The following is an 11,966-nucleotide window of genomic DNA, read 5'->3' as shown; positions in this document are numbered from 1 at the left end:
CAAATTCTCTCAGGTTAAACTGATTAACTACAAATTACAGAAATAAAATGATAAGTAAATCGATGCTTGCCGAGTGCAAATTAATTACATCAAAATATAGTGCGAATATCGAATTGGAATGAACCTTCTGGATCTTTTATTTAGATAAAGGCTGACAACTGATATCCTGAAATGTTGAAGACACGTGGCATTCCACCATATTGTATCTGTATTTTCAATTCAAACTGATTGCTCACGAAAAAAATCCCTCAACTTGGGTGTAAATTCGCACCCTCAACTTAGTTTTTATGGGAATTTACACCCAAGTTGGTTTTTTCCCGTGAGGCATCACCCAAGGCCGTTATATTTTTGGAACAATCAATGTCATAACAAATATTGTATTCAATTAGCTTTCACATAGTTAATTTCTCGTCTCATGACAGTCATTTTACTCGAGATATACATATATATAAGTGTATTTATGCTAAATAGGAAAATAATTCCATTCGTCATTATAGATCAAGATACAACAAATTCGAGCCTCAGCAGACTCGGATATTTCAGAATTGAAATATTTGTCTAAGATCTGGGTTTAAAATCAGATAGGATAACAGTAAAAGCCCATGTGAATAATAATCATAGCTGCATTACTGAAACGGTAACTATAGAGCCATAGGAGATATTATAATTTTTTTTTTCCCAATCGACCATGACAACTGGGCCCATCTACCATCAGAATTTAGCTACTGGGACATTAGCTCGAACGTATTTCTCCAGTTTTGATTCGGTTCTGGACCGAAAGAGTGAAAACCCAAGGTTTCAATACTCAGAGAACGATCGATGTAACGTCAAAGAAGACGTGTATCGCCACCAGTGCCGTATCCAAGGCACAGTAAGCATGGGACAAGTTTGAAAGAGGTTGTACAGTTAAAAATCAATTCTCTTTTATTAGCTGTATTACAATATGATCACACGTAGAGATTCTATAAAATTTTTACATTCACAAGTTATATGGTAAGTATCTCCTAAAAATGCAAGGGAAATAAATTATCGTGATAAGAATGTATAGAATTGTCTTGCGAATAATATGGCTCGTCGCAGAGTGAAAGCGACTGATTATACCAGGTTTTTCAATCTACAGAAACGATTTCAGGTAAGAAATCATTATTTGAAATCTTATTCACAATTCGGGGTTTGTCGTGTCACATTTTGAAAAAAATTGTGGTAGCTTAAGAGTTCATAAGTTCGATAAATACTCAATGTTTGACCGTCTCGTAATAAAATTAGGAAAAAAGTATTAACTTTTGTTCTGTGTTTGTTGTTTGTTTTGTTCTGTGAAAAGGTAGTGCCAGACCCTACTTACGTCATTTGCTATAGATTCGGATAAGATTGATTACAGTATTACCTCGTTATAAGAGAGTGTTAAGGCGGTTAGGGGAATAGGATTCCGGGAAATTCATGGCTGGAGCGTTCCCCCACTACTCTCTGGAGAGCTCGGGGATCGAACGTGTGCGAATATGTCAATGATCATCACCACTCCTCGCTGTGAGAGAATCACAGTTATGTAGACGAATTCGGTGCCTAAACACGTATGATTCAGCGCAATCACTTGTTCGCTTATAACGAGGAAACAGCACCAGAATTGGGAATCTTCAGGTACACAGTCAAAGTGAGGGAAGCTATAAAACTCGCTTGAGTGGAACAACGGGGAATTTTTCTTATAACGGGGACTCTTGTAGCAAGATAGTACTGTATTTAGATTGGACCCTCAGTAATCGATGTGTCGTTTGACAGACGGGAATCTCGGTGGAAACTGTCTACTAGACGACGTCGAAGAGCGGATAATTTACTTAGATCATGACAGATACCGGGTGCTATAGCTATGATTTATTTTAGTAATCAATATTTTGTTATCAAAAGAAGGTTGTCATGCGTGATGGTAAGAATTTATATTCGTTATGAATATCATAATGATTTAATTTATGTATAAGTAATAAAGCATAACAAGGAAAATAATTGATCTTATATCAATTTTCACGTCATTGGCGTCAAATGGCGTCATTACAATTATAAAATGCTTGCAGCTCCTTGTTGTCATAGCCATCATATTCGTAGGCGTCATTATCATTATTTTGGCATCTGCAAAAATTGGAATATTGTTCTAAGTTTACCCAGATTCAATTAATCGAATAAATATATATGGCACACTTTATATGGATTCGCCGATCATTCTTCGATCCACCTTCGATCCACTTGATGTTGCAAGCTTGTACTCGAAAACAAACAGCAATCAGAATCCTGAAATATCTTATTCGTTAACCTGTAAAGTGTCCTTTCTCGGAGTTTCGAAAGTGAGGAGTGGGCCTCGTCCTGGTACTCTGGTTCTACTACATCGATAGTTCATGTCGTGATTTCTCCAACTCTGGGTTCCACTTACGGTTCGGAGAGCCAAATGTAACGTGCATTAGAAATGTCACATCAAAATACAAACACACAGATGTCCATGTCAAAATGGTCGGAGGCGATTCTCTAGATCTCGAAACCTCGTTTCGAGATCTAGTGAACACGCAACTTTTCATTCTCAGAACAATCGTAATAACTACCTTTTTACCCCTGCAAACGGAGAAACAAGAAGTTGAAAAATTGTCTTGAACCTTCCTCGAAACGGCATGATATAACCGTCTAACTGAGTGAAACGTATCAAGTTCAAAGTAACGCCTTTACATCATTTTGCACAATATGAGTACTAATTCAGCAGTTCTTCAGTGACCATGACATCCTGAGTCGAAAGTTAGCGCCTACATTTGACTCTACCAAGGTTCATATAAACCTACATTGAAGAAAACTGAACCTTGAAATCTTACATTGACTCTCGGAACTCCAAAAAATTTAAGAACAAACCCTACATCGAACCTCCAACTCCTCAAAATTAATGTACTAAACCGTAGTTCGACGCTATTCAATCTACAGCTCCTCCATTGGACCTGTAACTCCAGCTCCTCTATAGGTATATAATTACAGCTACTGGATGGTTGAAGCTTTTTCAATTCGAAGTTACTACGGATTTTCGTATTAGTTTCAATGACCTAGGATGGGAGTTCTAGGTCTATTATGAATTTCAATGATAACTCACAATGATTGAGCCGTGGAATCGTAATATCATTTATTAGCTCATATGGGCAAAGCCTGAAGCATGAAAACCCATGACGTTATAACGATCTTATTTTACATGTATTATCGTTACGTGTACATCCTATCATTACATGATATCAAGACGGCCTAATTAGGCCGCTGCCGTCCCCTCGGTCAGAAGTTCATTGTCAAAGGATCGGAGAATCTCGAGCCGTTGCCGTTCTCTGGATCTCTATGACAGGAACTGTTTTCGTCAACCTCGTTAGGTTGGATGTGTATCGGCCTTAGGCCTTATCGTGAACGTGTTTTCCGAAGCGAATCGTTCTGACAACTGCTACAAATTCGCGCGCGCGTCTGCTCACTTATCTGCGAAAATCAGACACCAGTGCTGTCACGAGTCGATAGAGCACGGCGACCTCGAGAAACTACGATGGCGCGATATCCAACGACCTTCAGTCACCAAGCAGCGACATTCAACTGTTCACAATGAATAATTCAAGGGCTGTTTCCACGTAATTTTGGTAAGTTTCAATAACATTTGAAAATTAAATACATATTACACTTTAACTGTATTCATTCCACGTTCTTACGAATACCCTTTCAAGTAATTGAATCATATACGGAAAATACGATTAAACGTATGTGTAAACCAATTCCAATTTCTTGTGATTTTAATTTGATTTCATTCGTCCTAGTCGTATTTTTTGTATTTCTAACATAACCAATCAGAATCGAAGGACCTTTATCAACGGGTTAGAATTTTGAGCGTTGAAGGAGGGTTTCAAACAAGCAAGTTTAATCCTACCTCTGGAGGGTTGAAGGAGATTCTGAACCTGCCCAAGTTTGAGCCTAAGGTTCGTAAATCGGTAAATTTCCTAAATTTTTATCGTCAAAGTAGCGTCTGATATTGCATTGAAACAGAATCTAGTTTACTATATTTAAACCCTACGTAGCAGTTCCTACGTAAGGCTTCAAGCAGACGCTATATTTCGACTCGGGATAGCTTTCGGGTACAGTAGGCGCCACGTAATTGACCGTTCAGTATGCGAGCGAGTGCTCACATCCACTCGCACGGTCACACACATAAATGCGGCATCCCCCACCTCAGCGCGCCCATCTCTCACTGCGTTGCACTGTCATCCCCCCCACCGCTCACGCTCACGCTTTGGACGCCAGCAGTGGGAGCGTTTAGCAACTAGCCATTTCGGAGAATTTTCCTCTCTTCGAGCCCCGCGGCAGGGCCATATATCTAGCGTCCACTGTATTTATTCATATAGACGTTGAATACAATATAGGTATTAGATATTCACTCAATACTTATTACATCAAATATTAGAACGCTTGATTTATGGGTGACTTACATAAATCAGACACTGATGGTTAGATCAGTTTACAGATTTGGACGGTGGGATGAATTGTAATTTCCTCTCAATTGTGACATACATCGTTGCATGGTTTTTTTGGTTAGTCTGGGCCATATTGAAATGGTAGTACCATGTCGAAAGGTAACGTGCACTTCACGTAATACATGTATGAACAAGTAGTCGATAATGATTATAATAAATATCTGTTTCGTGTACAAAATATGCGGTAGGTGACTGTGCGAACGGTGACCGACGAACGTTGTATTACTCGATAGTCATATGAACGATTGGGAAAGCTGTACACGATAAGTTGGTAAAAAGCGAATAACACTTTCAATAATCTCACCGACTACTACAACTTATTGCTGCAATTTGGCTAACAGTTACTTGCTGCTGGATATTTCTATTTCGGATTACGCACGGCATGCAAGCTTTGAGTTGATTGGTTGAAGGGTGCGTCCCCGTTTATTTTCAGAAAAATCAATCTGTTTTTTCTTCGTCTTTCATTTTTTGAGGTGTCAATATGTCTGCCAAATTTCAAACCAAAATTCGTAAAGTTGACTTACCATTATATTAACAGATGAACACTGCAAGTACTCGATATCCATGTAAGCTCCACTCGGAAGTTTGAACGCATTTTTCTCGATACAGCTTCATTGCAGTTGGTGTGCGCAATATTTGAAAAACCGAAGAACCGATCCACTTCGAATTTCAACAGCACGCAGAGTATACATCCATATTGTTATTCGATGCACGGAAAATGTGATACGTCGTACATTTTTCGGATACGAGAATAAAAACTCAAAAATTCGATCAATTTTTTCGCCCAAAAACGATCATTTGCGTCTGACAAGTGACCATTTCGTAAAATATTTTCTTCCTTTTCTGATTCATGAAACGTAAGCTATGTGTTTACGAAGTAAAATGCCGTTTGTTTTTTTTTGCGGACTACCAGAAGAGGAGAAATCTTGCATACCAGCGGCCGCAAACTTTTCGCGGGGTCACGGATAAGGAGGGCCAGTAGGCGAAATTTTTCATGAAAGATAGAAAATATTTTTCATCACGGTTTTACTTTTATAGAATCACATAAAAAACTCGTTTTAGCGAAAATAGGAAACACCCTCCTTAACCGTCGGAGAATATTTCACCTCGCTACGGGAATAATTAAGTGAACAATCATTTTTACAATTACAGGTAGGTATTCGTATTGTGTGGTGCATGTTTAGAATACTGGGCAGGTATTTTTGCAAACCCGAATAGTAAATATTTATTTACGAATAATAACCGATACGTACAATGAATGTGGTTATACATAGAAAGTGGATTATGCTCAAAATTAATCCGTCCAGGGTGATATATCAACAGTTTAAACATCCAATACGGCTGCTGTTTTGGTTTCTCTGGTTCCCACATTGCTAGTGTCCTTATGTACAGTAAATACTGGCATTACAGATGAACATAATGAAAAAACTTCCAAGAGATCGTTGTTTTCTGAACTGTTGCTTTCATCAGAATAAGAGATGCCGTTCAAAACGATACTAGCTTTGACGGGAGTTGAGTTACCAAAAGAAGCTTCTTGAATTATGAGGGTAGGATTTTTGAAACTGTATCTAATAGCATGTACACTGACGAGTGATATCATTGGAATTTACCGTACTCTGGTCGTTATCAAGTGCAGAAGTGCTATCTAATCCCGAATTTGATTGCTCGGCGGTTTGGCTGTCCGATGCGTCAGAAGAGCTCGATCCCGAATTTGATTGCTCGGCGGTTTGGCTGTCCGATGCGTCAGAAGAAGAGCTCGATTCCGAATTTGATTGCTCGGCGGTTTGGCTGTCCGATGCGTCAGAAGAAGAGCTCGATTCCGAATTTGATTGCTGGGCGGTTTGGCTGTCCGATGCGTCAGAAGAAGAGCTCGATTCCGAATTTGATTGCTGGGCGGTTTGTCTGTCCGATGCGTCAGAAGAAGAGCTCGATTCCGAATTTGATTGCTGGGCGGTTTGGCTGTCCGATGCGTCAGAAGAAGAGCTCGATTCCGAATTTGATTGCTGGGCAGTTTGGCTGTCCGATGCGTCAGAAGAAGAGCTCGATTCCGAATTTGATTGCTCGGCGGTTCGGCTGTCCGATGCGTCAGAAGAAGAGCTCGATTCCGAATTTGATTGCTGGGCGGTTTGGCTGTCCGATGCGTCAGAAGAAGAGCTCGATTCCGAATTTGATTGCTGGGCGGTTTGGCTGTCCGATGCGTCAGAAGAGCTCGATTCCGAATTTGATTGCTCGGCGGTTTGGCTGTCCGATGCGTCAGAAGAAGAGCTCGATTCCGAATTTAATTGCTGGGCGGTTTGGCTGTCCGATGCGTCAGAAGAAGAGCTCGATTCCGAATTTGAGTGCTGGGCGGTTTGGCTGTCCGATGCGTCAGAAGAAGAGCTCGATTCCGAATTTGAGTGCTGGGCGGTTTGGCTGTCCGATGCGTCAGAAGAAGAGCTCGATTCCGAATTTGATTGCTGGGCAGTTTGGCTGTCCGATGCGTCAGAAGAAGAGCTCGATTCCGAATTTGATTGCTGGGCGGTTTGTCTGTCCGATGCGTCAGAAGAAGAGCTCGATTCCGAATTTAATTGCTGGGCGGTTTGTCTGTCCGATGCGTCAGAAGAAGAGCTCGATTCCGAATTTGATTGCTGGGCAGTTTGGCTGTCCGATGCGTCAGAAGAAGAGCTCGATTCCGAATTTGATTGCTGGGCGGTTTGTCTGTCCGATGCGTCAGAAGAAGAGCTCGATTCCGAATTTGAGTGCTGGGCGGTTTGGCTGTCCGATGCGTCAGAAGAAGAGCTCGATTCCGAATTTGATTGCTGGGCAGTTTGGCTGTCCGATGCGTCAGAAGAAGAGCTCGATTCCGAATTTGATTGCTGGGCGGTTTGTCTGTCCGATGCGTCAGAAGAAGAGCTCGATTCCGAATTTGATTGCTGGGCAGTTTGGCTGTCCGATGCGTCAGAAGAAGAGCTCGATTCCGAATTTGATTGCTCGGCGGTTTGGCTGTCCGATGCGTCAGAAGAAGAGCTCGATTCCGAATTTGATTGCTCGGCGGTTCGGCTGTCCGATGCGTCAGAAGAAGAGCTCGATTCCGAATTTGATTGCTGGGCGGTTTGGCTGTCCGATGCGTCAGAAGAGCTCGATTCCGAATTTGATTGCTCGGCGGTTTGGCTGTCCGATGCGTCAGAAGAAGAGCTCGATTCCGAATTTGATTGCTGGGCGGTTTGTCTGTCCGATGCGTCAGAAGAAGAGCTCGATTCCGAATTTGATTGCTGGGCGGTTTGTCTGTCCGATGCGTCAGAAGAAGAGCTCGATTCCGAATTTAATTGCTGGGCGGTTTGTCTGTCCGATGCGTCAGAAGAAGAGCTCGATTCCGAATTTAATTGCTGGGCGGTTTGGCTGTCCGATGCGTCAGAAGAAGAGCTTGATTCCGAATTTGATTGCTGGGCGGTTTGGCTGTCCGATGCGTCAGAAGAGCTCGATTCCGAATTTGATTGCTCGGCGGTTTGGCTGCCCGATGCGTCAGAAGAAGAGCTCGATTCCGAATTTGATTGCTGGGCGGTTTGGCTGTCCGATGCGTCAGAAGAAGAGCTCGATTCCGAATTTGATTGCTGGGCGGTTTGGCTGTCCGATGCGTCAGAAGAACTCGATTCCGAATTTGATTGCTCGGCGGTTTGGCTGTCCGATGCGTCAGAAGAAGAGCTCGATTCCGAATTTGATTGCTGGGCGGTTTGGCTGTCCGATGCGTCAGAAGAAGAGCTCGATTCCGAATTTGATTGCTGGGCGGTTTGGCTGTCCGATGCGTCAGAAGAGCTCGATTCCGAATTTGATTGCTCGGCGGTTTGGCTGTCCGATGCGTCAGAAGAAGAGCTCGATTCCGAATTTGATTGCTGGGCGGTTTGGCTGTCCGATGCGTCAGAAGAAGAGCTCGATTCCGAATTTGATTGCTGGGCGGTTTGTCTGTCCGATGCGTCAGAAGAAGAGCTCGATTCCGAATTTAATTGCTGGGCGGTTTGTCTGTCCGATGCGTCAGAAGAAGAGCTCGATTCCGAATTTAATTGCTGGGCGGTTTGGCTGTCCGATGCGTCAGAAGAAGAGCTCGATTCCGAATTTGAGTGCTGGGCGGTTTGGCTGTCCGATGCGTCAGAAGAAGAGCTCGATTCCGAATTTGATTGCTGGGCAGTTTGGCTGTCCGATGCGTCAGAAGAAGAGCTCGATTCCGAATTTGATTGCTGGGCGGTTTGTCTGTCCGATGCGTCAGAAGAAGAGCTCGATTCCGAATTTAATTGCTGGGCGGTTTGTCTGTCCGATGCGTCAGAAGAAGAGCTCGATTCCGAATTTGATTGCTGGGCGGTTTGTCTGTCCGATGCGTCAGAAGAAGAGCTCGATTCCGAATTTGAGTGCTGGGCGGTTTGGCTGTCCGATGCGTCAGAAGAAGAGCTCGATTCCGAATTTGATTGCTGGGCAGTTTGGCTGTCCGATGCGTCAGAAGAAGAGCTCGATTCCGAATTTGATTGCTGGGCGGTTTGTCTGTCCGATGCGTCAGAAGAAGAGCTCGATTCCGAATTTGATTGCTGGGCAGTTTGGCTGTCCGATGCGTCAGAAGAAGAGCTCGATTCCGAATTTGATTGCTGGGCGGTTTGGCTGTCCGATGCGTCAGAAGAGCTCGATTCCGAATTTGATTGCTCGGCGGTTCGGCTGTCCGATGCGTCAGAAGAAGAGCTCGATTCCGAATTTGATTGCTGGGCGGTTTGGCTGTCCGATGCGTCAGAAGAGCTCGATTCCGAATTTGATTGCTCGGCGGTTTGGCTGTCCGATGCGTCAGAAGAAGAGCTCGATTCCGAATTTGATTGCTGGGCGGTTTGTCTGTCCGATGCGTCAGAAGAAGAGCTCGATTCCGAATTTGATTGCTGGGCGGTTTGGCTGTCCGATGCGTCAGAAGAGCTCGATTCCGAATTTGATTGCTCGGCGGTTTGGCTGCCCGATGCGTCAGAAGAAGAGCTCGATTCCGAATTTGATTGCTGGGCGGTTTGGCTGTCCGATGCGTCAGAAGAAGAGCTCGATTCCGAATTTGATTGCTGGGCGGTTTGGCTGTCCGATGCGTCAGAAGAGCTCGATTCCGAATTTGATTGCTCGGCGGTTTGGCTGTCCGATGCGTCAGAAGAAGAGCTCGATTCCGAATTTGATTGCTGGGCGGTTTGGCTGTCCGATGCGTCAGAAGAAGAGCTCGATTCCGAATTTGATTGCTGGGCGGTTTGGCTGTCCGATGCGTCAGAAGAGCTCGATTCCGAATTTGATTGCTCGGCGGTTTGGCTGTCCGATGCGTCAGAAGAAGAGCTCGATTCCGAATTTGATTGCTGGGCGGTTTGGCTGTCCGATGCGTCAGAAGAAGAGCTCGATTCCGAATTTGATTGCTGGGCGGTTTGGCTGTCCGATGCGTCAGAAGAAGAGCTCGATTCCGAATTTGATTGCTCGGCGGTTTGGCTGTCCGATGCGTCAGAAGAAGAGCTTGATTCCGAATTTGATTGCTCGGAGGATCTTTCGATGCCATCTTGATTTTTAGGTTTGTTGTCCTCACCAGATGAAGTTATCACTGTCTCAACATAAATTACAATTGTGTGAGCTGTTTGAGAATAGTGATTGATGTGTCACTTAATACTGAATTTCGGCTAACTTCAGGTTGGCAATAAGCCCAAATACATCACTTGCCATTTTACTGAGAAGACTAGAAAATATCTCGTGTTCAGTGCTTAGAAATTTCATGCCCCTATTAAATCATCTCAAAGTTATAAAATTTGACTAGATTTTGGTATTGGTATTTGTAACGTCTTTCTGTCCGTATCTACAGGTAAATCGCAAGGGTCAAGATTGCTGGGGCGAGAGGTTGGATGTATTACCTCATAGTCACTTGGTGCCCCCCCCCCTCATTCTTTCCTTAGACCTTGCGCTTCGCGAAAGAGTACAAACGACGTCCAGGTACAGTAGGTCTTAAACGGGCGGTAAGACCGCCCAATCTGATTCTTATAAGTCTATGGTTGACCCACTACTGTAAATTGTTCGTTGATTCTCGGAAAGATCATTCTACTGGTATCCTATCTGAATATTCAAGACTCAAAACTTCATTTTTCAGTCATTCATAACTTTGCAATACTGTCTGTGCCTATGGAAATCAAATATCGATAGGAAAAGTTCCTTGACAATTCTGTTATTGTTCCAGCTCTTATTGCATTTCTAGTTAGTTGCATTCCACGTCAAATTGGAAACAGAAGAAGATCATGAAAACGAGGATTTCTTAGATTTCAACCGAAATTTATAAAACCAAAGCCTTACTTGGCAAGGACTTTCTGAAGTGAGATTGAAAATTTCGGTCAATAATCTCTAAATATATTTGGCCTCTCGTTGGTGGTAGAAAAAAACTTTATTTTTTTAAGTAGTTGACGTAATATTTCTGGATTTACCTGTGATAACAACAACAGTTTTATCGTCATCGTCCGTTGCCGGAGAACCATGGTACCTGAAATTTTTCGAAAAATGTATTCAATTTTGTATTATAAATACTACGAAAGATGTGGTTTCATGTAAACATCAGCTGGGGTATTGGAGGCGATCAAAGAAATCTGCTTAGAACGATTATCAGAAGCTGACGGTGTCAAAAAAGAATTCGAAAATTTAAGTAACAAATTTTTTCCTGGCCCTTGTAATATGGCAGACTGCATTTTAGAACTCCATTAAGCTGGAAACTTCAATCAAGGCTCATAACGTAACTCAGGTCTTCAATTACTGAAGATATTCTTCACGTAAGTAAAAATAGGTTGTCGAAAAAAAAACTGATGATACGGATTTTGGTATAAACTCAATTAACGCAAAACCTTCAACTTTCTCATAATACTTGACAACCCTACTTTAATTTTACATCCAAATGTCAGTAAGAGAATCCGAGTCTCACTTATTATGACAGTCAAACAAATAATTTTTAGCAGCAAATTCATGCGTGAAACAGCACAATCATTATTTCTAGAAATTGGAAAAATTCTGAATCTTTATTGAAAATCTGGGAATATCACAAGTTGTGTAAAGTATCGGTAGATACTACTGAAGAATTGCGTAGTAAATATTTTATTAAGTGAGGCGAAACACCCTTGTCTGAATCCGTGCTGTCCCGAAGGATATTAAATGTTCATGTATAAAGCAGATTTGCAAATAAGTTAATAACAGTGAAAACATCACAAGTTTGACATCAATAAACTAAATTTTTGTTCAACGTAACTTACTCATCGTTGTTTTGACTGATATAATTAGAGTGATTTTTGGTATTGAACGGCGGCTTTGCCAGAGCTTGGAAGCTAATGGCCAGAACTGCGAGAAGCACGATGAATTTCGCCATCCTTCGATTCCTGAGTCTGATTCGAGACTGATACCCATGGTTAGTGATCCACGGCTTTTATACACCTCCAAAATATGTGCCGTGTG

At 42.6% G+C, this 11,966-nt stretch overlaps 2 protein-coding genes across 2 annotated transcripts in view; one reads left to right on the top strand and one right to left on the bottom strand.

Annotated features, from left to right (window-relative positions):
- 5-HT2A (5-hydroxytryptamine receptor 2A) overlaps positions 1–11,966 on the top strand; it is a 151,679-nt gene that overhangs the window by 75,810 nt on the left and 63,903 nt on the right. The window lies entirely within an intron of this gene.
- LOC124219252 (dentin sialophosphoprotein-like) lies at positions 5,715–11,894 on the bottom strand. The gene is made up of 3 exons (XM_069136406.1): positions 11,768–11,894; positions 10,955–11,010; positions 5,715–10,089 (listed from the first exon to the last, which is right to left on the bottom strand). Exons 1-3 carry the CDS (start codon positions 11,878–11,880, stop codon positions 6,086–6,088), a joined length of 4,173 nt encoding a protein of 1,390 aa, XP_068992507.1. The 5' UTR covers positions 11,881–11,894; the 3' UTR covers positions 5,715–6,085.

This window comes from Neodiprion pinetum, chromosome 5 (assembly GCF_021155775.2).
Source record: "Neodiprion pinetum isolate iyNeoPine1 chromosome 5, iyNeoPine1.2, whole genome shotgun sequence".
NCBI lineage: Eukaryota > Metazoa > Arthropoda > Insecta > Hymenoptera > Diprionidae > Neodiprion > Neodiprion pinetum.
This window is presented reverse-complemented; position numbering and strand designations above follow the sequence as displayed.

Coding starts and splice junctions, on each gene's coding strand:
- LOC124219252 (XM_069136406.1), bottom strand. CDS start 11,880: ATGGCGAAATTCATCGTGCTTCTCGCAGTTCTGGCCATTAGCTTCCAA. Junction 11,011..11,767: donor ATCAGTCAAAACAACGATGA/GTAAGTTACGTT, acceptor GAAAAATTTCAG/GTACCATGGTTCTCCGGCAA. Junction 10,090..10,954: donor AACTGTTGTTGTTATCACAG/GTAAATCCAGAA, acceptor ATGTTGAGACAG/TGATAACTTCATCTGGTGAG.